This window comes from Emys orbicularis, chromosome 1 (assembly GCF_028017835.1).
Source record: "Emys orbicularis isolate rEmyOrb1 chromosome 1, rEmyOrb1.hap1, whole genome shotgun sequence".
Classification (NCBI taxonomy): Eukaryota; Metazoa; Chordata; order Testudines; family Emydidae; genus Emys; species Emys orbicularis.
Window position 1 is genome coordinate 216,263,585 of NC_088683.1, and position 23,302 is coordinate 216,286,886.

Here is a 23,302-nt window from a genome sequence, read left to right on the forward strand (position 1 = left end):
TGTATTCTGTGTTGTAATTGAAATCAATATATTTGAAAATGTAGAAAACATTCAAAAATATTTAATAAATTTCAATTGGTATTCTATTGTTTAACAGTGCGATTAAAACTGCAATTAATCACAATTAAGTTTTTAATCATGATTAATTTTTTTTTAGTTAATTGTGTGAGTTAACTGGAATTAATTGACAGCTCTGATTTGTATCTCTAGGTTTTCTTATCTTGGTAGAAGTTTGAAGCTGAATCAGATAGAATTGAGTAAAACCTCAAAAATGATCCCAGTAAGGAGGCTCCTCAGTTGCCCATAAGACTCAACTGAACTGATGTTCAGAATTTATTCAGATGCCTCTGAATCCTGCAAGAATCTGGAATGAGTAGCTGCCTGAACCTTGCAGAGTCTTCAGTGACTGCAGATTTTGTTTTCCTTCATGAGACTAGAAGGGAGCTCTGTTAGATCCAGGGCTGGCTCTAGCTTTTTTGCTGCCCCAAGCAGCAAAAAAAAGCGCCGCCCCCGAGCCCCCTCCCAGCCAAGCGCCCGCGCCGCCCCCCCCTCCCAGCCGAGCGCCGCGCCGAGCGCCGCCGGAACCCCCCCTGCGCTGCCCCCCCCCGCCGAGCGCCGGAGCCCGCCCCCCCCAGCCGAGCGCCGCCGGAACCCCCCCAGAGCGCTGCCCCCCCCCGCGCCGCCCCCCCCGCCGAGCGCCGCGCCGCTGGAGCCCGTCCCCGCCCACTGCCGAGCGCCGCCGGAACCCCCATTCCAGCGCCGCGCCCGCGCCGCCCCCCCCGTCGAGCGCCGCGCGCCGGAGCCCGCTCCCGCCAACTGCCGCGCGCCGGAGCCCGCCCCCCGTGCCGAGGCCGCCGGAACCCCCCCCAGCGCGAGCCCCGCGCTGCCCCCCCGCCGAGCGCCGCGCCGCTGGAGCCCGCCCGCCCCCGCCGAGCGCTGCCCCCCCCCCGCCGAGCGGCGCTGGAGCGCCCCCCCCGTGGAATGCCGAGCCGCGCTCCTCCCGCCGCCCCTTACCAGGTGCCGCCCCAAGCACGTGCTTGGGTGCCTGGTGCCTGGAGCCGGCCCTGGTTAGATCTGAGGAGCTGTTTTCCCCTAGGCCTGAGGGGGGTTGAACTAGGGCTGCTGTATTCATTCCTTGCAGCCACTTGGTTCCCACCTAAGTAGCGGTGACCTGTAGAACCTGTACAAAGGTGACTAGCCTAATGGGAAGAGAGATGAGGCCCTTTGCCAGGTCCTTAAACCTGTTTATGGGCTGCTGCTTATCTTTCCCAGTTATGCCTGCTAATGCTTCAGCCCCAAGGCATAGCTCTGTCCAAAAAGATCACTTGCAGCGGCCCACCAGAGCCCAGCACTACCACTCCACAACAGCCATCCTTCAAACCTGCCTATTTCAACCCGGCAAATTGTGTGCCTAAATCTGGTCCCAAATAATATGTAATCTATATATATTTTTAATCTGAATGGTGTGAGGTACCACTGAAACAGTATCGTAAAGAAATTTTCTTTTACTGTGCTACAGAGAGATTGGTGGTCCTCTTTTACAATTTCATTGTAGTCAATTGCAGGATTGATGCTGTGATTTTTTTTTTTTTTTTTTTTTTTTTAATGAAGTCTTCTATTTGAAACCTGTATTTTGTTCTGTAATAGAACATGTTTGGAAAGACTATCTACCCTATTACTAGAGAATGCATTGTTGTACTACACTGTTCACACTGTATATTTGACCCTGTATAGCTCCCTTAACTTGTTCTGATGTTTAAGATTGTTGAATGGCTATGTTTTTCTCATAAATTGCAATTGTGTGACATATATAGTATGTGCAGTTCCAGTGGGGTAAAAATACCTATTTGTTTTTCGAAGGGCTGCAGGGTTAATTGATTAAACTGGTGCTGACTCTGATGGCAGTCACTTCAAGAGTAATAAAACTGTTACTAGTTTCTCTTCCGTTTAATGCCTGTATGTTGAGCCACTGTGCCCTGCCCAGCATAGTGTATTTGGCCTTCCAGTGGATATGACTGTACTCCTGCTCTAACCTATTGAGTATTTAATGTAATTTGAAATTTGTTCATTTTTTTCTTCAAAGGTGTGTAGAACAGACCGTCACTCTTGAGTCCTACATGCCCCTTGTGCTTTTCTTACATGATGTAAAACTTTTAGTTCAGCTTAGCTTGTTTATCTTGATCTTTTTGGGCAAACTACTAATTTGACTTACTTGGGTAATTTAATTTTTTTATGAAATTTTTAATATGTTAAGAAAGGAAAATAACTTTCAAAGAATGCCAGTCAAATCTTTAGGCCTTTTGAACATGAGGCAACAATCAACAATGTAATGAAGCCAATATGGGTATTTTCATTGACTTTAATGGTAGCTAAATTGAGCTCTCAGGTTCAAATTCTTTTGTGATCACCTCATGGTTCTTCTGATTGAGAACTGCAGTCCTTCATAGTTGAGGTAGCACTAGTGTCTCTTGACAAGGCTTATTTTTGATGCAAACCCCTTTACAAGTCAAAACAACAAATCCTCATGGGTGTTTTTGTTTGTTTTTGTTTTTGTTTTTTTTACAATTAAAGTCTGAAAGGCACACTATTATCTCTTCCGAAAGTCTTGAACAAATTTAATAATCACGGTTTCTGACTAACGACTTAAATGACTCCAGTTTTTCCCAAGCACAAAATTTCACACATGGGTAGATTTGGACATTAACCATTGTAAACGTAGGAGCCAAAGAAATTAAAATGGTTAAACTGGGTATGATTTTCCATCTGGTCCCTGACTGAACACAGAGGACACTTATGGGGATAATGACCCAACACTAATAGCCCCAACACTAATAGCCCCAAACCAGCAAAGAACTTCAGCACTTGCTTAATGTTAAGCATGTGAGAAGTCCCATTTTTAGCTCCCTTTAAGTCTCAAAGAATGTTTTATAAAAATGTTCAAGACTTTCAGAACAAATACTAGTTGCCCCTAAGACTTTAACTGTACAAAAAATAAAGAATGAGACTGTTCACATTCTTAAAGTGAAACATGTGCTTTGGTGGATTGGAGCTTAAAGGAGGAATTGCTGTGCAGGACTGAAGCTACATGCCCTAAATTTCCAGGCCTGACAAGTTAACCAACTCCCTCTGCAGTTCTATTTCATAGAACTGGAAGGACCCTCGAGAGGTCATCTAGTGCAGTCCCCTGCACTCATTGCAGGACTAAGTATTATCTAGACAATCCCTGTCACGGATTGAAGTGTCACGAGAGGAGGTTTTGGAATTAATTGATAAACTTAACATTATCAAGTCACCGGGACCTGATGATATTCACCCAAGAGTTCTGAAAGAACTCAAATGTGAAGTTGCGGAACTGTTAACTAAGGTTTGTAACCTGTCCTTTAAATCAGCTTCTATACCCAATGACTGGAAGTTAGCTAATGTAACGCCAATATTCAAAAAGGGCTCTAGAGGTGATCCCGGCAATTACAGACCGGTAAGTCTAACATCTGTCGAAACAATAGTTAAGAATAAAATTGTCCGACACATAGAAAAACATAAACTGTTGAGCAATAGTCAACATGGTTTCTGTAAAGGGAAATCGTGTCTTACTAATCTATTAGAATTCTTTGAAGGGGTCAACAAACATGTGGACAAGGGGGATCCGGTGGACATAGTGTACTTAGATTTCCAGAAAGCCTTTGATGAGGTCCCTCACCAAAGGCTCTTATGTAAATTAAGCTGCCATGGGATAAAAGGGAAGGTCCTTTCATGGATTGAGAACTGGTTAAAAGACCGGGAACAAAGGGTAGGAATTAATGGTAAATTCTCAGAATGGAGAGGGGTAACTAGTGGTGTTCCCCGAGGGTCAGTCCTTGGACCGATCCTATTCAACTTATTCATAAATGATCTGGAGAAAGGGGTCCACTATAGCTGGCACAGAACAGCAGTCATGAGTGAAAGAAGAAAACACCCCTCTGTGGCAGTATTCAGAAAAAGAAAGAAAGCAAAGGAAGCTTTTCTATCTAAGCAGGAAGGAGCTCTCCTGAGATACATAGACACAAATGTTCATGGTGAGCCTTCCGGCCCCAGTGAGGATGTGAGTGGTGAGGAGATGCCTGATCTTCCAGTTAATCAGAGTGCAGGTGACCTGGCAGCTACTGCAGCATCCATATCTCCATCTCAAATGGATGTAACCATGCACATTCCTGAAGAAAAGTGTAGATCAGAGTAGAGTGTGGTGGAGGCGCAAGAAACAGCTGCTGCTGAGTTTAGTTCCTTAAGGCTAGATGATCCAGGACACTGAACCCACTTGAGCAGTAGACTGAGGGACTGCCTTGTACTGCATGGGCCACAGCAAGTGAAAAACTTCATGTTCCCCAAAGACAATGAAAATAGAAGTTTCCATCCAACACATTACTGGCGTGAAATCCCCAATGGTGACAAAGTGGAGAGACCATGGCTTATGTACTCAAAAACCCAGAATGCTGCATAATGTTTTTGTTGCAAACTCTTCCAGTCTAATGTTCCAGCCACATTGGGTTCTACAGGAACAAAGGACTGGAAAAATCTGGCTAGAGATCTGGCATGCCATGAGAAGGCAGCAAATCACCAGAGAGCATTCCATAGGTGGAAAGAGCTTGAGATGAGACTAAGGTTAAAGGCCACCATAGATAATCAGCATCAAGAGAAGATTGCATCAGAGTCTCTTTATTGGCAAAATATTCTGAAAAGGCTCATTGCCTTTGTGAGAATGCTTGCTACCCAAAACCTAGCACCACGTGGCACTGCAGATCAGCTGTATGTGCGAAACAATGGAAACTTCCTTAAAATTGTGGAGCTGATGGCTGAGTTTGACGTTGTACTCCAGGAGCATCTAAGAAGAGTCACCACCCAAGAGATGTACACACACCATTACCTTGGAAAAACAATTCAAAATAAGATCATACAGTTACTGGCAACAAAAGTCAAACAGAAGATTGTTGCAGAAGTAGCAAGATATTACTCTGTTATTCTGGACTGCACACCTGACATCAGCCATACGGAATAAATGACTTTAATGGTGCGTTTTGTAACAACAGAACCTAGTGAAAATGTCCCTGCAATGGTGACTGTCAGAGAGCATTTTCTAGAATTTATTGACATTGATGATACTACAGGAGCTGGTATGACAAATGTGCTTCTTAAAAAGCTGGAAGATACGGGAATTGCGATAGCTGACATGAGAGGTCAGGGCTACGATAATGGTACCAACATCAGAGGAAAGAACAGAGGAGTGCAGACACAGATCTGAGAGTTAAACCCTCGAGCTTTTTTTGTCCTATGCAGTTCTTATTCATTGAACTTGGTGGTCAGTGAGGCAGCATCAGCTTCTAGTGAGACTGCTGAATTTTTTAATGTAATTCAAAGCATCTGTGTATCTTTTCTGTGCATCAACTCATCGATGGCAAATTTTGAAGCAACATCTGGGAACATCTTCTCTGACACTGAAACCACTGAGTGCCACATGATGGGAAAGTCGAGTGGAGGCGATAAAGCCTATCAAACACCAAATTGGGAAGATAGATGATGCCATAGTTGCCATTATGGAGGATAATGCTATGACAGGAACTGTTCGTGGGAGAACAGTGGCAGAGGGAAATGGAATCACCAGAAACATACATAACTTCAAATTTCTGTGTGGCTTAGTGTTGTGGCATGACATACTGTTTGAAATAAATGTTGTAAGCAAGAGACTCCAAGGTGTTGACTTTGATATATCTGGAGCAATGGCACAACTGGACAAAGCAAAGTCATACCTCCGGTCTTACCGGTCAGATGAGGGATTTCAAAATGTTCTGAAGAGTGCACAGAAGTTGGCAGAGGAACATCACACTGAAGCTATCTTCCTACCCATTCAAGAATACAAGAGTCCCCGAAGAAGACAACATTTTGATTACGAGGCACGGAATAATTCCATAAGAGACCCCAAACAACAATTCAAAGTTGAATTCTTTAACCAGGTTCTAGATTGTGCAATACAGTCAGTTGAAGAAAATTTCATGCAGCTCAAGGAACACAGCAGTATATTTGGGATGTTGTATGATATTCCAAAACTCCTCACTATACCTGAAAAAGACCTATACCAGCAATACAGGGCACTAGACAGTGTTGATACATGACATGTGTGATATTGATGCAAATGATTTAGGTGATGAACTGAAAGCCCTTCCAAGATGCATTTCAGCAGGATCAACCCCAAAGGCTGTTCTGGAATATCTGTGCACAAATAAGATGACCACCCTCTTTCCAAATGCTTTTGTTGCTCTGCGCATACTTCTAACACTTCCTGTAACAGTTGCCAGCGGAGAACGCAGCTTCTCCAAGCTGAAGTTAATAAAAACACATCTACACTCCACAATGACACAGGAGAGGCCAGTCGGCCTTACAACCATCTCAATAGAGCATGAGCTGGCCCAGACTATGGACCTTCAGCAGGAAGCAGTTCAAATCTTTGCAACCAAGAAGGCACGGAAAGCACCACTTTGATTATTCAAACAGATAAAAATGCCAGTGTTTACTATGCAGACAAGAAAAGTTACATTTGCTGTTCAGGCGTTTGAAAGATAAGTGTTACTTAAAATTTTTGAACAAGGCATTTTAAATTGTTAGTTCTCCTTTATTGGGGTAGGTAGCAGAGCAGTACCATGAGACGAATACATCAGGAAGAAGACAGAATTGAGACCTTTCAAAGTTTTTTGGCCCAAGCAAGGGGATATGGGGGTGTCATTTGAGCTCCCCGCCTCACTGCCAAAATGTTGTGGGCTGGCCCTGAACCTGCTCTTAAAAATCTCCAATGATGGAGATTCACAGCCTACCTAAGCAATTGATTCCTAACTTCCAGTTAGGAAGTTTTTCCTCATGTCCAACCTAAATCTCCCTTGCTGCAATTTAAGCCCGTTGCTTCTTGTCCTATCCTCAGAGGTTAAGAATTTTTTTTTCTTCCTCGTCCTTGTAACAACCTTTTACATACTTGAAAACTGTTACCATGTCCCCTCTCAGTCTTCTCTTTTCCAGACTAAACAAACCCAGTTTTTTTCAATCATCCCTCCTAGGTCATGTTTTCTAGACCTTTAATAATTTTTGTCACTCTTCTCTGGACTCTCTCCAATTTGTCCCCATCCTTCCTGAAATGTGGCGCCCTGAACTGGACACAATACTCCACTTGACGCCTAAGCAGCACAGAGTAGCGCAGAAAAATTACTTATCGTGTCTTGCTTACAACATTCCTGCTAATACATCCCAGAAGGGTATTCGCTTTTTTTGCAACAGCGTTACACTGTTGACTCATATTTAGCTTGTGATCCACTATGACCCCCAGATCCCTTTCCGCAGTACTCCTTCCTAGGCAGTCATTTCCCATTTTGTATGTGTGCAACTGATTGTTTTCCCAAATGGAATACTTTGCATTTGTCCTTATTGAATTTTATCCTACTTACCTCAGACCATTTCTCCAGTTTGTCCAGATCATTTTGAATTTTAATCCTATCCCCCAAAGCAGTTGCAACCCCTCCCAGCTTGGTATCATCTACAAACTTTACAAATACGCTTTCTCTGCCATTACCTAAATAATTGATGAAGATATTGAACAGAATTGGACCCAGAACTGATCCCTGCGGGACCCCACTCGTTATGTCCTTCCAGCATGACTGTGAACCACTGATAACTACTCTCTGGGAATGGTTTTCCAACCAGTTCTGCACCCACCTTATGGGAGCTGCATCTAGGTTGCATTTCCCTAGTTTGTTTATGAGAAGGTCATGTGAGACAGTATCAAAAGCTTTAGTAAAGTCATGTCTACCGCTTCCCCCCATTCATGAGGCTTGTTACCCTGTCAAAAGCAATCAGGTTGGTTTGGCATGATTCGTTTTTGACAAATCCATGCTGACTGTTACTTACCACCTTATTATCTTCTAGATGTTTGCAAATTGATTGCTTAATTATTTGCTCCATTATATTTCCAGGTACAGAAGTTAAGTCATGAATCTTTTTAGGAGCTCTGCAATAGAGCTGTCAGGCTGAGGGAATTTAGGAGTCTGAACTCCACTTGTACCTCTGGGGAGGCGCATGATTCAGGAATCAACTCCCAGCAGGCAACCCACAATCCCTCAGCTTTCTTTTGGGGCCTGCTGCCCCAAATTCAGTTCTTACTCACCTTCAAGACACCAGTTCCCCACCGCCAACTTTCTCCCTAAATCTACAATGTTATCTCACTCCAAATCCCTTTCTTTCCTCCTGCTCCTTCTCTGCTATCTTGATCTTTTTAGCCCACCCTCATGCGTTATCTCAACCTCACCTGCTGGTAATCTTCCTCTACTTCACAATTGCCTGTTTCCCTGCTAGTAGATTCTTTCCCCCTGTAGCAATGGAGAGTAAGACTGTACTGAGAAAGGGTATCTTTGGATTTAAAAAAAAATACTGAGTATTTTCAGAGAACATGAATTACTTTTCCGTGTTGTTACTCCTGCGCCCATCTCAACAGATCTGAGGTTTCTGTAGATGCTGCTTTTTAATTTGTTTTGTGTAATGTGCGGGATTGGTAGTGCTTTGAAAAGGCTGACTATGAAACACTGAGACCCACTGAATGAGGAGCTGGGGTCAGACATGCCTTAAAAGGGGACTTGGTTACTGGCTGAGCACTTTAGAGTTGGGAATGGTCCTCTGGGGTTTATTCCATACCTGAGATGTACAGATTATAGTTGGGGGGGAAATTGCACATAATTTTTTCTTCAGTTACTGTTTAGAGAAGTGCCATGTTATCATCAGCCAAACTGTAAGTGTTTACCTGATAACCTGAGCTGCAAAAGAAACCAAGATTTAATAGCAGATAACTGTGTATGTGAACCATTAATACACAGCCAGTAAGGTAATGTCTTTTATTATGCATTTTAATCAAACTTCAGCTCAAAATCTGTATTTTATAGACCATAATGGGATAATCTACAACAATGGAGAAGCTGTTTTGCATCCCTGTTACACTCCAGGATCACTGTCCCATAGTACTTCCTCCAGTTCCCTCTGTGCAGTCACTAACTCAGCCTATGAAGGTGGTTCTTCAGGTAAAACAGCAATTAATATTTAAATATATAGATTTCTGTAACAGTATTTCTGCTTACTACTGCAGTGTTTAAATTTTGTAAAGAAAAATGTCTTATCTGCTATGATGCCTGACAATGAGTGTAGCCTGTGAATATTTGGGAAACTATCCCATCCCATCTGAGCAGACGATAGAATGTCTGGAGGACATGAACACAAAGGGGAAATACATAATGGAATTGGAATTAACCAAACTGGTTACACAGCGTGTCTAGGAGTCTCATTCATGCAGAAACCCCCCTCCCGTCCCATACTGAATTGGTTATAGGATAACAGCCTTGTGCCCTACTAAATTGCTGAGGGGGCAAAAATTAGCTGCCATAGTCACTGAGTTTTAACCTTGTGGTGGGCGGACCCAACCTGTGGTTGGATTCTACTATGCCAATAACTGGTCACAAACTCTGGGCAAGATTATGCTATTCTTACTCATGTAGGATAATATCATATGACAGGAGCCATCCCACTAAAATGAATGAGACTGTTCCAGGAGCAAATTAATACTCAGTATGCATAAGAGTGGTGGAATCTGGTCCTTTTTAAGGTGACCATGCTGCCATTGTCTAAGGAAGAGAGATTCTGATAGAACTCCCCAATGAAAAGTCAATTTGCAATACAGTAGATCCTCATCACATAGCTAACCCAAGGTTTTAAAAAGAGGAATCAGTTGACGCCACTATTTCCCTTTTTAAACCGTAAGCAATTATAAAACCAGTTTAGATTAAAAAATTGAAACAAAAACCACACACAATGAATGTTAATATCCTGCACAGTGAAAGTCTAAATGGGTTATTTGTAAAAATATGAAGACCAAGATGATGATGATGATAAAATGCTTTTTAAGAAGTGTAAACACTGAAGTAATTAGTGTAGCAAAGAAAATATCTATTAGTCTCACAGCAGTTAAAGTTGCATCAAAATTTTCTTTTTTGAAGGCCTATACCTTAGGGTCTCACCTTTTTTTGGAACTCTTTTTTGTAAACGTGCCATGGGGAATTTGAGCCAGATTTCAGCCACAAATAAATGTGTGTGTGGAATGATCTCCAGTATGTATTTTGGATTGGTATGCTGTTGGTTTTTAGGAAATTTGGAAAGACTTAAAATGTAGGAAAAGCCCACACACAATGCATGGTTCTTCTTCGAGTGCTTGCTCATATCCATTCCAGTCAGGTGTGCGCGCGCCGCGTGCACGATCGTCGGAAAACTTTTACCCTAGCAACACCCGGTGGGTCGGCTGTGGAGCCCCCTGGAGTGGCGCCCTCATGGCGCCGGATATATACCGCAGCCGACCCAGCGCCCCCTCAGTTCCTTCTTACCGCCCCTGACGGTCGTTGGAACTGTGGAGCACAGCATAGCTGGTCTCCACACTCCCTAGCTTCTAGCTTATTTCTGTAGATAGTGTTCATTTAGATAGTTGTATATAGTAGTTAGAGTTCTTTAGATAGTTGTTATTTAGTTTGTAGTTGTTGTAAATTGTTAGCGGGGGTTAAGGGGGTTGTTCTCCCCCCTTTTCCCCCCGGTGCATACCGGGCTCATGCCCAAGGCTCCTGGCTTTAAGCCGTGCGCGTCCTGCGCGAAGCCGATGCCAACAAGCGACCCGCACGCCTCCTGCTTGAAGTGCCTCGGGGAAACCCATCACGCAGATAAGTGCCCAATCTGCAAGGCCTTCAAGCCTCGAACGAGGAAGGAGCGGGACTTTCGGCTTCGGCAGCTCCTCATGGAGGCGGCGCTCAGCCCGGATCCTCCCTCGGCGCGCCCGACCCCGGCACCGAGCGCGTCGGTGCGCAGCGCCCCAGCGGGCCCGACCGGCGCCGCGGACAAGTCCTCCCGGCACCGGCAGACTTCGGCACCGCGCCCACCTCAAGGGACTCGGCGCCGATCTCTATCTCCGGGCCATAAAAAGGCCCGCAAGGCACAGGACATTGCTGCCCTGAAGACGCCGGCTCCCCCGGTGCCGGGGGTAGAGCCGCGTCCGCCTTTGGACCGCCAAAAGCAGGCGGCCACACCGTCGACTCCGGCACCGAGGCCGTTGAGTCCGGTACGGACTGTTTCACCACCTAGGCTGGTGGTGGAACCTTGTCTCCCCTCGACTCCGGAGACATTTACTACCGCGAGGGACCTGATCGCACTCACGGAGCCGGCACCGTCGCAGCTCCCGGCACCGGTGGCTCCGCGCATTGTGCAGTCGAGAGGCAAGCCTGCACTGGTGCGCCCACCGTCTCCAACCGTGGACTCTCGGCACCGCTCCAGGTCTCGGAGCAGGTCCCGGCGCCGCTCGGAGTCCCGGCGCCGACTATCACCTCGGCGCCGGTCGTACTCGCGGTCGAGGTCCTCTTCGCGGCGCCGCTCCACATCTCGGCACCGTCGCGACCGCCGGCACCGATCGGACTCGAGGCGCACCTCCCGGTACCGGTATGAGCGCCGATCGAGGGACCGCTCCCGGCACCGGGTGTCGTCGCGATCGTCGTCCCGCTCCAGATCCGGATCGCGGCACCGGCGCGGCTACCGGCACCGATCCCGATCCCGGCACCAATCTCCGGCACGCTGGGACAGATCGCCCTACGACCGGCACCGACCGGCACCGCACCAGCCGGGGACGGATGCATCGCGTTCGGCACCGCCATGGCCGTCGAGATCCGCGTCCCACTCCTCTGAAGGGGCCTCTAGATCAGCCTACCCTCCACAGGGACAGGCGGCTTCGGCGGACTTCGGCCACTCGCAGGACATGGCAGAGGACCCTACGCAGGGACCTGCTCACTGGTCCTTTTGGACCCCATGGGCCTACCACCAAGCCCAAGGGGCCCCACCGTCTGCCTCCCGCTCGGCACGCTCTGAGCCCAGAGCCCCGGAGGCCACCATCTCCCGCCCCCCGCCAGGGGGCATGGAGGCTACAGCGCCCACGCCGGCGCAGGCCATAGACCCTGGGACGAGCGAGGCCCAGCTCCAGGAGCACCTGGAGCAAGACTTGCCTTTGGACCCCTTGCCACCGGGCGTATCCTCCTCCTCCTCGCCTGATGAGGCGGTAGCGGGGACATCCGCCATGGGCCCGCCCCCCATAGACCTCCGGGCCCACCAGGACCTGTTGCGCCGGGTGGCGCGCAATATGGACCTTCAGATGGAGGAGATCGTGGAGGTTCACGACCCGATCGTGAACATCCTTTCGGCGGACGCCCCATCCAGGGTCGCGTTACCGCTGATTCGCTCCATTCAGACCAATGCCACCTCCATCTGGCAAACCCCGGCCTCTATTCCGCCCACGGCCAGGGGCGTGGAGAGGAAGTACTTTGTACCCTCCAATGACCACGAGTACTTGTACACTCACCCTCAACCGTGCTCGCTGGTGGTCTCATCAGTAAATGCACGGGAGCGCCATGGCCAACAGGCGGCAGCGCCAAAATCGAAGGACGCTAAGCGCTTCGATTTGTTCGGGCGCAAGGTCTACTCCGCGGGGGGGCTTCAGCTTAGGGCGGCCAACCAACAGGCGCTCCTAAGCCGATATAGTTTTAACACCTGGTCCTCCATGGAGAAGTTTAAGGAACTGGTTCCCCAGGAATCTAGGGAAGAGTTCGGGACTTTGGTAGAGGAGGGTAAGCGGGTGGCACGCACCTCCCTACAGACCTCCCTGGATATAGCCGACTCGGCCGCTAGGACCCTGGCGTCGGGTATAGCTATGAGGCGAACCTCCTGGCTCCAGGTGTCGGGCCTGCCACCTGAACTGCAGCAGACCCTCCAGGACTTGCCCTTTGAGGGTCAGGGCCTGTTTTCGGAAAAGACAGACTCGAGGCTCCAAAACCTTAAGGACTCTCGAACGATGATGCGCTCTCTGGGGATGCATGTCCCAGGTCCACAGCGCAGACCCTTCAGGCCCCAGCCTCAGAGGTTCTACCCTCCCCCACCTCGCCCGAGACAGGACTTTGCCAGGAGACGCGGTCGAGGTGGTAGGCGACGGTCGACCGGCCCTCAACCCGGTCAGAACCAGGGCCAGCCGAGACCACCTTCAGGGCCTAGACAAGCCTTTTGAAGGTGCGGTCGAGGACGGCACCAGAGCCAGCACCCAGGATTCATCTCCCCCCTTCCGGGATCGCCTCTCCCGTTTCCACCGTGCTTGGTCCCTTATAACATCGGACCGTTGGGTCCTTCGCACGGTGGAGAGGGGATACGCCCTCCAGTTTTCCTCGCCCCCCCCCTCCCACTCCCCCTCCCCGTCCCTCTTCAGGGACCCTTCTCACGAGCAACTCCTTATACAGGAGGTTTTCGGGCTCCTCTCTACGGGAGCCATAGAGGAGGTTCCGCCAGAGTTAAGGGGCAGGGGGTTTTATTCCCGCTACTTCCTGATCCCCAAGTCGAAAGGGGGTCTACGGCCCATCTTAGACTTGCGCGGACTCAACAAATTCATAGTAAAGTTGAAGTTCCGCATGGTATCATTGGGGACCATTATTCCTTCGCTGGATCCTGGAGACTGGTTCGCCGCCCTCGACATGAAGGACGCTTATTTCCATATAGCAATTTATCCGCCTCACAGGCGCTTCCTGCGATTTGTAGTAAACAAGGTGCACTACCAATTCGCAGTCCTTCCCTTCGGCTTGTCCTCGGCTCCCAGAGTGTTCACAAAATGTCTGGCAGTCGTCGCGGCATACCTTCGCCGACAAGGGGTACAGCTGTTCCCGTATTTGGACGACTGGCTGGTGCGCGGCCGCACCAGGGACCAAGTTCAAGCTCACGTCCACGTGGTGACACAGACTTTCCACGAGCTGGGCATTCTACTCAACAGAGAGAAGTCCACTCTGGTGCCAACACAGAGAATAGAGTTCATTGGAGCGATCCTGGACTCCAGAAGTGCACGAGCCATTCTGCCAGAAGGCCACTTTCAGTCCATCGCACGCGTCATTCACGGACTGCGGGCATCTCCGTTCACCATCATAAGGACATGCCTTACCCTGTTGGGTCACATGGCCTCGTGCACCTACGTAACCAGCCACGCCAGACTACGGCTTCGCCCACTACAGGCTTGCGTCTCATCGGTGTACCGTCCTCACCGGGACGACCTGAACATGCTGGTCACGGTCCCGCCCTCGGTCTTGACCTCCCTCACCTGGTGGTTGGATCGCGCAGTGGTCTGTGCAGGAGTGCCTTTTCACGCCCCACAACCCTCCCTCCACCTAGTCACGGACGCTTCATCTCTAGGATGGGGCGCTCACCTCGGGGAGCGTCATACCCAGGGCCTGTGGTCCGCATCCGAACTAGCCCTACACATCAACGTCCGGGAACTGATGGCGGTGCGCCTAGCCTGCCAGGCATTCCTCAACTTCCTACAGGGCCGTTGCGTGCTGGTCCTCACCGACAACACCACGGCCGTGTTTTACATCAACAAGCAAGGCGGAGCCCACTCATCGCTCCTATGCCAAGAGGCCATTCGCCTGTGGGACTTCTGCATCGCACACTCGATCCATCTCACCGCATCATTCCTGCCTGGAGTCCAGAATACGCTGGCGGACCGTCTCAGCAGGTCCTTCCAGACGCACGAGTGGTCGATTCGCCCGGATATCATCTATTCCGTCTTCCAGAGGTGGGGATTTCCCCAGGTCGACCTATTCGCATCCCGGGCCAACAGGAAGTGCCACGCATTCTGCTCCCTTTACGGCCGAGCTCCAGGCTCTCTGTCGGACGCTTTCCTTCTAACGTGGAAGGGCCACCTGTTCTACGCCTTTCCCCCATTTCCGCTTGTCCACAGGGTGCTGCTCAAGATCTGCACCGACCAGGCACGAGTAATTCTAGTGGCTCCCGCTTGGCCGAGGCAGCACTGGTACACCACACTGCTAGAGCTGTCGGTTCAAGCGCCGATCACGCTCCCCTTGAGTCCGGATCTCATCTCCCAGGACCACGGCCGTCTGTGTCACCCCGACCTACAATCGCTCCACCTCACAGCGTGGATGCTCCATGGCTGAATCAGACGGAGCAACAATGTTCGCAGTCCGTCCAGCAGATCCTGCTGGGAAGTAGGAAGCCCTCTACACGGTCCACTTACTTAGCCAAGTGGAAGCGGTTCTCCTGTTGGTGTCAGCAACGAACTACGTCCCCCTTGCAGGCACCTATCCCTCTCATACTGGACTATCTCCTGTCCCTAAGACAGCAGGGCTTGGCGATATCTTCGATCAGGGTTCACCTCGCCGCCATCTCGGCATTCCACCCAGGAGAACTCCCATCATCGGTCTTCTCTAACCCGATGGTCGTTAGATTCCTCAAGGGCTTGGACCGGCTGTACCCACAAATACGCCAGCCGGTTCCAACGTGGGACCTCAACCTTGTTCTCTCCAGGCTCACAGGGCCCCCGTTTGAACCATTAGCGACCTGTTCGCTCCTGTACTTATCCTGGAAGACGGCCTTCCTCGTAGCCATTACCTCAGCACGGCGTGTTTCTGAACTCAGAGCTCTGACGTCCGAGCCCCCATACACGGTGTTCCACAAGGACAAGGTACAGCTTCGCCCCCACCCTGCCTTTCTCCCGAAGGTGGTTTCACCTTTCCACGTAAACCAGGACATCTTTCTCCCGGTCTTCCATCCAAAGCCACACGCTACTCGTCAAGACCAGCGTTTGCATTCTTTGGACGTACGCAGGGCCCTGGCTTTCTACATTGACCGTACAAAGCCGTTTAGGAAGACGACGCAACTCTTCGTTGCGGTGGCCGACCGGATGAAAGGCTCACCGGTCTCCTCACAGTGCCTGTCCTCTTGGATCACATCCTGCATTCGTGCTTGCTACGACCTGGCCGGTGTCCCGACGCCACGCCTCACCGCTCACTCCACGAGGGCCCAGGCCTCCTCGACTGCCTTCCTGGCTCAAGTCCCGATCCAGGACATTTGTAGAGCTGCAGTGTGGTCTTCGGTGCACACGTTCGCGGCGCACTATGCCCTGGTGCAACAATCCAGAGACGATGCTGCTTTCGGGTCAGCGGTTCTACACACAGCAATGTCTCACTCCGACCCCACCACCTAGGTGGGGCTTGGGAGTCACCTGACTGGAATGGATATGAGCAAGCACTCGAAGAAGAAAAGACGGTTACTCACCGTTGTAACTGTTGTTCTTCGAGATGTGTTGCTCATATCCATTCCAAACCCGCCCCCCTTCCCCACTGTCGGAGTAGCCGGCAAGAAGGAACTGAGGGGGCGCTGGGTCGGCTGCGGTATATATCCGGCGCCATGAGGGCGCCACTCCAGGGGGCTCCACAGCCGACCCACCGGGTGTTGCTAGGGTAAAAGTTTTCCGACGATCGTGCACGCGGCGCGCGCACACCTGACTGGAATGGATATGAGCAACACATCTCGAAGAACAACAGTTACAACGGTGAGTAACCGTCTTTTCCTTCCCCTGCTGCTGCCTGAAACACTGAAACATCAGAGACAATTAGCCACTCATCACTCCCTCCAGTTCATTTACATACTTCAAAAGGGTCACTATTGTCCTGGTTGTCATGGCAACATCTGCCTTTAATAATTGATTTTCTCTTAGGGTATGTCTTCACTACCCGCCGGATTGGTGGGTAGCGATCGATCCAGCAGGGATCAATTTATCGCATCTAGTCTAGATGCGATAAATCAACCCCCGAGCGCTCTCCCGTTGACTCCTGTACTCCAGTGCCACGAGAGGCGCAAGCAGAGTCAACGGGGGATCGGCAGCAGTCGACTCACCGCGGTGAAGACACCACAGTAAGTCGATCTAAGTACGTCGACTTCAGCTACGTTATTCACGTAGCTGAAGTTGCATAACTTAGATCAATTCTTCCCCCCTTCCCCCAGTGTATACCAGGGCTTAGACTCCCATGACATTGTTACAAAGAAGGGTCCCAAGAGGAGCTGTAATGAAAGCAGACAGGGTTTGGTTCAGCTCCTCCAGTGCTCCTTTGGGTTTGTACTGGGCTAAGGCACACTGGTTCTTTTCAGAAGGTTATTGTTTGTTACTTTCCTCAAAAAGGGTTACATGAAGGGTTATTATGAAAATAAGCTACAAAATTCCAGCTCTTTTCCTTTAGATTGTTTATCTGATCCTTCCAAATTGGAGTCTATGACTTTCTGAATATTCACCTTTTAAAAGAAATAGGAAATTATAGATCTCTGAGTCATAGTCTTACACAATTTTTTTCAAAAAAGACACTGAAGTTCCAGTAAAATGTTTTGTTTGAATAGTTTTAATTACTTTTCAATTAACAGGGAGTGGTGTAGTCTAGAGTTTCACAGACTACAATGACAACAAAATATACATAGAAGGCAACAAATGTGTAAAGGCTTTATTATTTAAAAAGTAAATATATAAAATATTCTCTTTCTATTAAAAAAGCTGAGGAAATACATAAACAACTTAATTTAATGTTAGTTAAGATTGCTCTCATCCATAATCTAAACCATAAAAGAGCAGGAAATACAAAGTTAAGGATTAAAATGTAGAAGAATCGAGCACAAGTTAAGAAATGCCAGAATGAACATTGTCCATACAATCTTAATTTGGTCCCTTCATATGTATGCATTAAGATATGGTCTTTAATTATGTGATCCCATACTATTTTTTTACACAGAGCACAGGATGGGTGGTGCTCTGGGGATGAATTAGGCTGTGTAGTTGTGATGCTTTCTGGGCGTACCCAGGGTTGTCAGGCACTTTGCTACCACCTTCCCTTAATGTGGGGAAGCCTTGTCTGTGTCTGCTGGGGGACAGCTCCCTGATCCTACAGGCAACACAAGCACTCCACTGTCCATGTGCAGATTAGTGCTAGATATTCTCCAACCCTTGAGCACTCTGAGCATCTCCCTGGAGTGTCCTGCCCCTGTTCTGCTGTACATGCACAGTATTTACAGATTTGCTGCTCCCAAAGAAGCAGTGCACTCCAGCTTACTAGCTTCACCTCAGGCCACTGCTCTATTTAACACAGAGCAATTAGATGTGTTTATAGTGAAAACAAGCACAACTCTATTTAACCAAGAGAAGATATTCAAATCATAGCAAGCAGGTAGAAATATTGGAAACAAATATTTACATATACAATAAAATCATACTCATTTTAAAACATAGACTTTTTAAACTAAAGCTCTCTCCAAAGTCCTACTAGCATTTTTAAGCCAGACCTGGCTGAAATCTATTTTTCGAGACAAAACATGCTGCCAGCTTGTCCCCTACTTAAAGGATACTGTGTGTTTCTTTGCAAGCCCTGATATAGCAAAAGTGCATCATGAGATGCACAATGAGCAGACAGAGACTAGTGTCTAACACCCCTTGCCTGAACAGAATCTGTACAAGGCATGTCACCTCCTGATGACCTGCTTTAATGTCAAGAACTTAATTTTCATTATAGACACATAACTTCTTAAATATTATCCATACATATGTAACACAATGATTATGCTGACCAGCGGGCTATTGGCTCTCAGTAGAGACCTTACATGCTTCCCCCCCCCCCCTTTGGTGAATTATTGTGCATATAATTGACTAGAGGATTGCTGTAAAACTCTGTGTCCCCTGTGCCCTCTGCCAGTGGGCACAAAGAGGTTCCTCAGTCACTGTAGTGAAGGAATCTGTTGTAAGTAGGACCTCTGCCTCATTGTTGCAGAAGTTGGAAGCTATGTAGTGAATGAGGCAGGGGTTTGCAGAAAAAGAAAGAATGAGAACATAAAAATGGCCGTACTGGGTCAGACCAAAGGTCCATCCAGCCCAGTATCCTGTCTACCGACAGTGGCCAATGCCTGGTGCCCCAGATGGAGTGAACCTAACAGGTAATGATCAAGTGATCTCTCTCCTGCCGTCCATCACCACCCTCTGACAAACAGAGGCTAGGGAGACCATTCCTTACCCATCCTGGCTAATAGCCATTAATGGTCTCATGGTCAAGGTATTGGAGACTTTGTGGTACAGTCAGGGGTAGAATCAGAGTTCCTATGTGATGCTGAGCAAGTCACTTGCTCCAAACGTTTCACAGGTAATCACTTCTGCATGTAATACACAATACATATGCACAAGGGAGCCAAATTAAGGTTGCATGAGCAACGCATTTTCTGACATCAGAGTGCTTGATTTGACAAACTTCTAATCCTTAACTTTGTATTTCCTAACTTTTTATAGTTTAGGCATGATAGTGATAATATGCAATATAATATTCAACCATATCAGGTTTTTTTGGGAGGTGGGGGCAATGACAATACACAATAAACTGATAGTACAAACAAACCTCTTCCAGTATTAGAGGCTTATACAGTACCTGATAATTTGGGCAAAGGTAACTTAGCCAGTTGTGCATTTCTATATCACTGGGGTATGGAACTTGCCTGGACAAGCTTTGTAAACAATCCTTATTGGAACCACTTCTAAGAATATTTTGGCAAGATTACTGCCCATGATTTCATATGCCAAGTTTGAATGGTCTGTATTTATCTTTTTCTGATTGTGTAATAACCATTTCTCCTTTTCTAAATAAAGATAGGACCCAGAAATGCATGGTTTGCTGTTTCCAAAATTTATATCTTGTCACTTGTCAGGAATAATCAATATAAATAACAGTTCATATGATCCCTGTATTTTATTTCTTTGCTGTCTCAATAAGATTAGTGTTTTAAAAAGTGCTGTTTTTGTAGTGGAAAATGGATAAGGAAAATTTGGAATACTTTTTGTATTCTTCAGAATCGGAAAATATGCTTGAAAATGAATGGGTGAAGAAGGATGAAGCTGACAGCCAAAGTCAGGAGAGAGAAAATAAATTTCAACTATCGCTTTTTCCTGACGAAGACAGAGAGGAACACATCTTCTTTCAGAAAGTGATAACTGCAGTTCAGAACTGGTTCACTCTTTTTGGTTGGTCTAAGGGACCTAATCCTATTTCTATTCCCCACTCATTAAGACGGTAATTGTAATTTTTTTCTTAAATGTTTCCTAGGAAAATGCTGCATTGTACCAATGTGTGTTCCATCATTAGAAACATTCTTGGATGACCCATGTTTATGACCAAGTTACTTTTAATATACAACTGATTAGATGGAGAAACCCAAAGATATTTTTAATTAGTCAAACTATTTATGCATTGTAAAAGAAAAAGGTCTATTTTTTTTCCATTTATAAAATGTTCCCAAACAAGAGGCTTTGAGAGTATGTACAACATTAAAACCATATACAATGCTTATTACAACTGAAATTGAGTCTGATCCCAGAATGAACCCAGTTTCTGACAGTCACCACTATCTCAAGGCAAAACCATGTAAATAAATAGTTGTGCCTTTCCCCCTGCCCATAAGGTCAACAAATTGATGAATGAGTCAACAGGGGAAGCAAATTCCAATAAGTAGAGCCTTGTCACCAGCCCCTTGCACCTGATGTCTATCAGCAGTTAGATGAATCACCTGAGTTAGTCCTAGCTGTTTGATAGTACTGAAAGAAAAAGACATTCTCTCATTTGGTTGGTTCTCAAATGTGTAGGTTTTTATATAGGGTGAAAATGAAATTGTGCTTGAAAGGTAATGGTGACTAGCACAGGCTCAGTTGTATTTAATAGTCTAACCAAATAAAAAATCTTATGTTGTCATAACATCTGTATAGAAATCAGGAAGTACTATATTTTTCACAATCCATTCCTCAGACCTTTCCATAATGGTTTATTAATGAATTCACTACAGTTAATTCTTGCCGCCAAGTTAAAGAAATATGGGCTGGATGAATGGACTGTAAGGTGGATAGAAAGCTGGCTAGATCGTCGGGCTCAACGGGTAGTGATCAATGGCTCCATGTCTAGTTGGCAGCCGGTTTCAAGCGGAGTGCCCCAAGGGTCGGTCCTGGGGCCGGTTTTGTTTAATATCTTTATTAATGATCTGGAGGATGGTGTGGACTGCACTCTCAGCAAGTTTGCAGATGACACTAAACTAGGAGGCGTGGTAGATACACTAGAGGGTAGGGATCGGATACAGAGGGACCTAGACAAATTAGAGGATTGGGCCAAAAAAAACCTGATGAGGTTCAATAAGGATAAGTGCAGAGTCCTGCACTTAGGACGGAAGAATCCCATGCACTGCTACAGACTAGGGACCGAATGGCTAGGTAGCAGTTCTGCAGAAAAGGACCTAGGGGTCACAGTGGACGAGAAGCTGGATATGAGTCAACAGTGTGCTCTTGTTGCCAAGAAGGCTAACGGCATTTTGGGCTGTATAAGTAGGGGCATTGCCAGCAGATCGAGGAACGTGATCGTTCCCCTTTATTCGACATTGGTGAGGCCTCATCTGGAATACTGTGTCCAATTTTGGGCCCCACACTACAAGAAGGATGTGGAAAAATTGGAAAGAGTCCAGCGGAGGGCAACAAAAATGATTAGGGGTCTGGAGCACATGACTTATGAGGAGAGGCTGAGGGAACTGGGATTGTTTAGTCTCCAGAAGAGAAGAATGAGGGGGGATTTGATAGCAGCCTTCAACTACCTGAAGGGAGGTTCCAAAGAGGATGGAGCTCGGCTGTTCTCAGTGGTGGCAGATGACAGAACAAGGAGCAATGGTCTCAAGTTGCAGTGGGGGAGGTCCAGGTTGGATATTAGGAAACACTATTTCACTAGGAGGGTGGTGAAGCACTGGAATGCGTTACCTAGGGAGGTGGTGGAGTCTCCTTCCTTGGAGGTTTTTAAGGCCCGGCTTGACAAAGCCCTGGCTGGGATGATTTAGTTGGGAATTGGTCCTGCTTTGAGCAGGGGGTTGGACTAGATGACCTCTTGAGGTCCCTTCCAACCCTGATATTCTATGATTCTATGAATGGTACAGTAGTTATTTTTAATGCAAGTCTGTTTTAATGTATTTAAAACAGTAAAGTAAAGTTTTTTCCCCCCCGTTTAGTGATGTGTGTAAAATCCAGATGACTTCATCTGATGAAAAAGTTATTAAACAAAACCTCGGCAAAGATACAAAGACTGTTTATGACATGCTACTCCATCTGAGTGGACAGTTGCTACCAGGAATTACTTCGAGCCAGTCATTGCCCTCTGATCCTATTGAACGAGTAATCCAGCTCCACTGGCAGCATTCTACAATGCTCACTTTCCTCAAGTAAGATAAGGGTTATTTTTGCTTATGTTTCCCCGGTTGTGTTTAAGTAGTTTAAATACCTTTCCCATTGAATAATATGCTTTTTCTTAGTTGTATTTTTACACTGTTTTTTGGTTCTTGTGATTAAAAGTGTGATGTTTATGGTAAATTACGATGAACTTGGTAGTGATGTAATCTGTGAAGCTTGGTGATGGCATGTTATGAAATGTTAAATAATCACTCTAAAGCTGAGGAACTAATTTTGTTTCTGACATGATGGTGGTATCTGTCATTTAAAAAAACCTGATCCATCATTAGAACATTGTCAGGTTATTTCTCCTAGGATGCAGGGCCACATCATGTCACTCAATTGAAAAATCAATGGAAAGAGAACTGAGAACTTAGAGAGGAACTTTATTAAGCTTTCTTCTTATATTCGAGAGAGCACAGATCCTGCGAATTTATGGATAACTTGACTCTCAATCTCATGAATCCCAGAGCCAGTGCTACTGCTTCATTATATTGTTGTTGTTTGGTGCCTTAGATTAAAACACTTATGTTAAGAGAATTTGAGGTCGTGTCAAATTTTGAAATCTGTATGATCTGGGACACACATGCCACTATGTAGAGTTTGGACACAATGAATGCAAAACATTCTATGAATGCTTTGTGTGTTTCCTCTTGATTGTTAACAGAGCACAACTCTGCTGCAAGAAAAATAGGCTAGTTCCTCCCTGATCCTAAACTAAGACCTATCAATTTACACCTATAAAGTGAATAAAAGTTATACAGCACATTAATGAAAATGTATAGTGCTTTACATTGCAATGAGAAGCAGGTTACATAATAAGATAAACTCATCTGATTACTATTCACAACATTAGAGATGTTGAAACACACTGAAAGGAATTTAAAATGAAAAGCCCTGTGAAAATCTCTCTGAACAAGGAGTCAGGAGGCTTTTTGTACTCTGAGTAAACTAGACGTAGAGTTCTTCATCCTCTTCCCTGTAATGCTTCTTTATATTCTAGCCTTTGAGCTAAAGCACAGATTTTTTTTAAAACCAGCAATCAGCTGTTTATTAGCATAAAGCTACTATATTGCTTACCTTTCCTGTTGTCTTAATCTCTTGGCTCATGAGAGCTGATGAAAGCTATGC

The 23,302-nt window shown here is 46.8% G+C and overlaps 1 protein-coding gene across 1 annotated transcript in view; it reads left to right on the forward strand.

Moving 5' to 3' along the window:
• The window catches only part of CFAP47 (cilia and flagella associated protein 47), a 704,026-nt gene that overhangs the window by 150,842 nt on the left and 529,882 nt on the right, over positions 1-23,302 (forward strand). Inside the window, exons 28-30 of the mRNA XM_065423211.1 lie at positions 8,943-9,077; positions 19,772-19,991; positions 21,955-22,164. Of these exons, the coding sequence (XP_065279283.1) occupies positions 8,943-9,077; positions 19,772-19,991; positions 21,955-22,164 (565 nt within the window). The remainder of the gene's footprint in view (positions 1-8,942; positions 9,078-19,771; positions 19,992-21,954; positions 22,165-23,302) is intronic.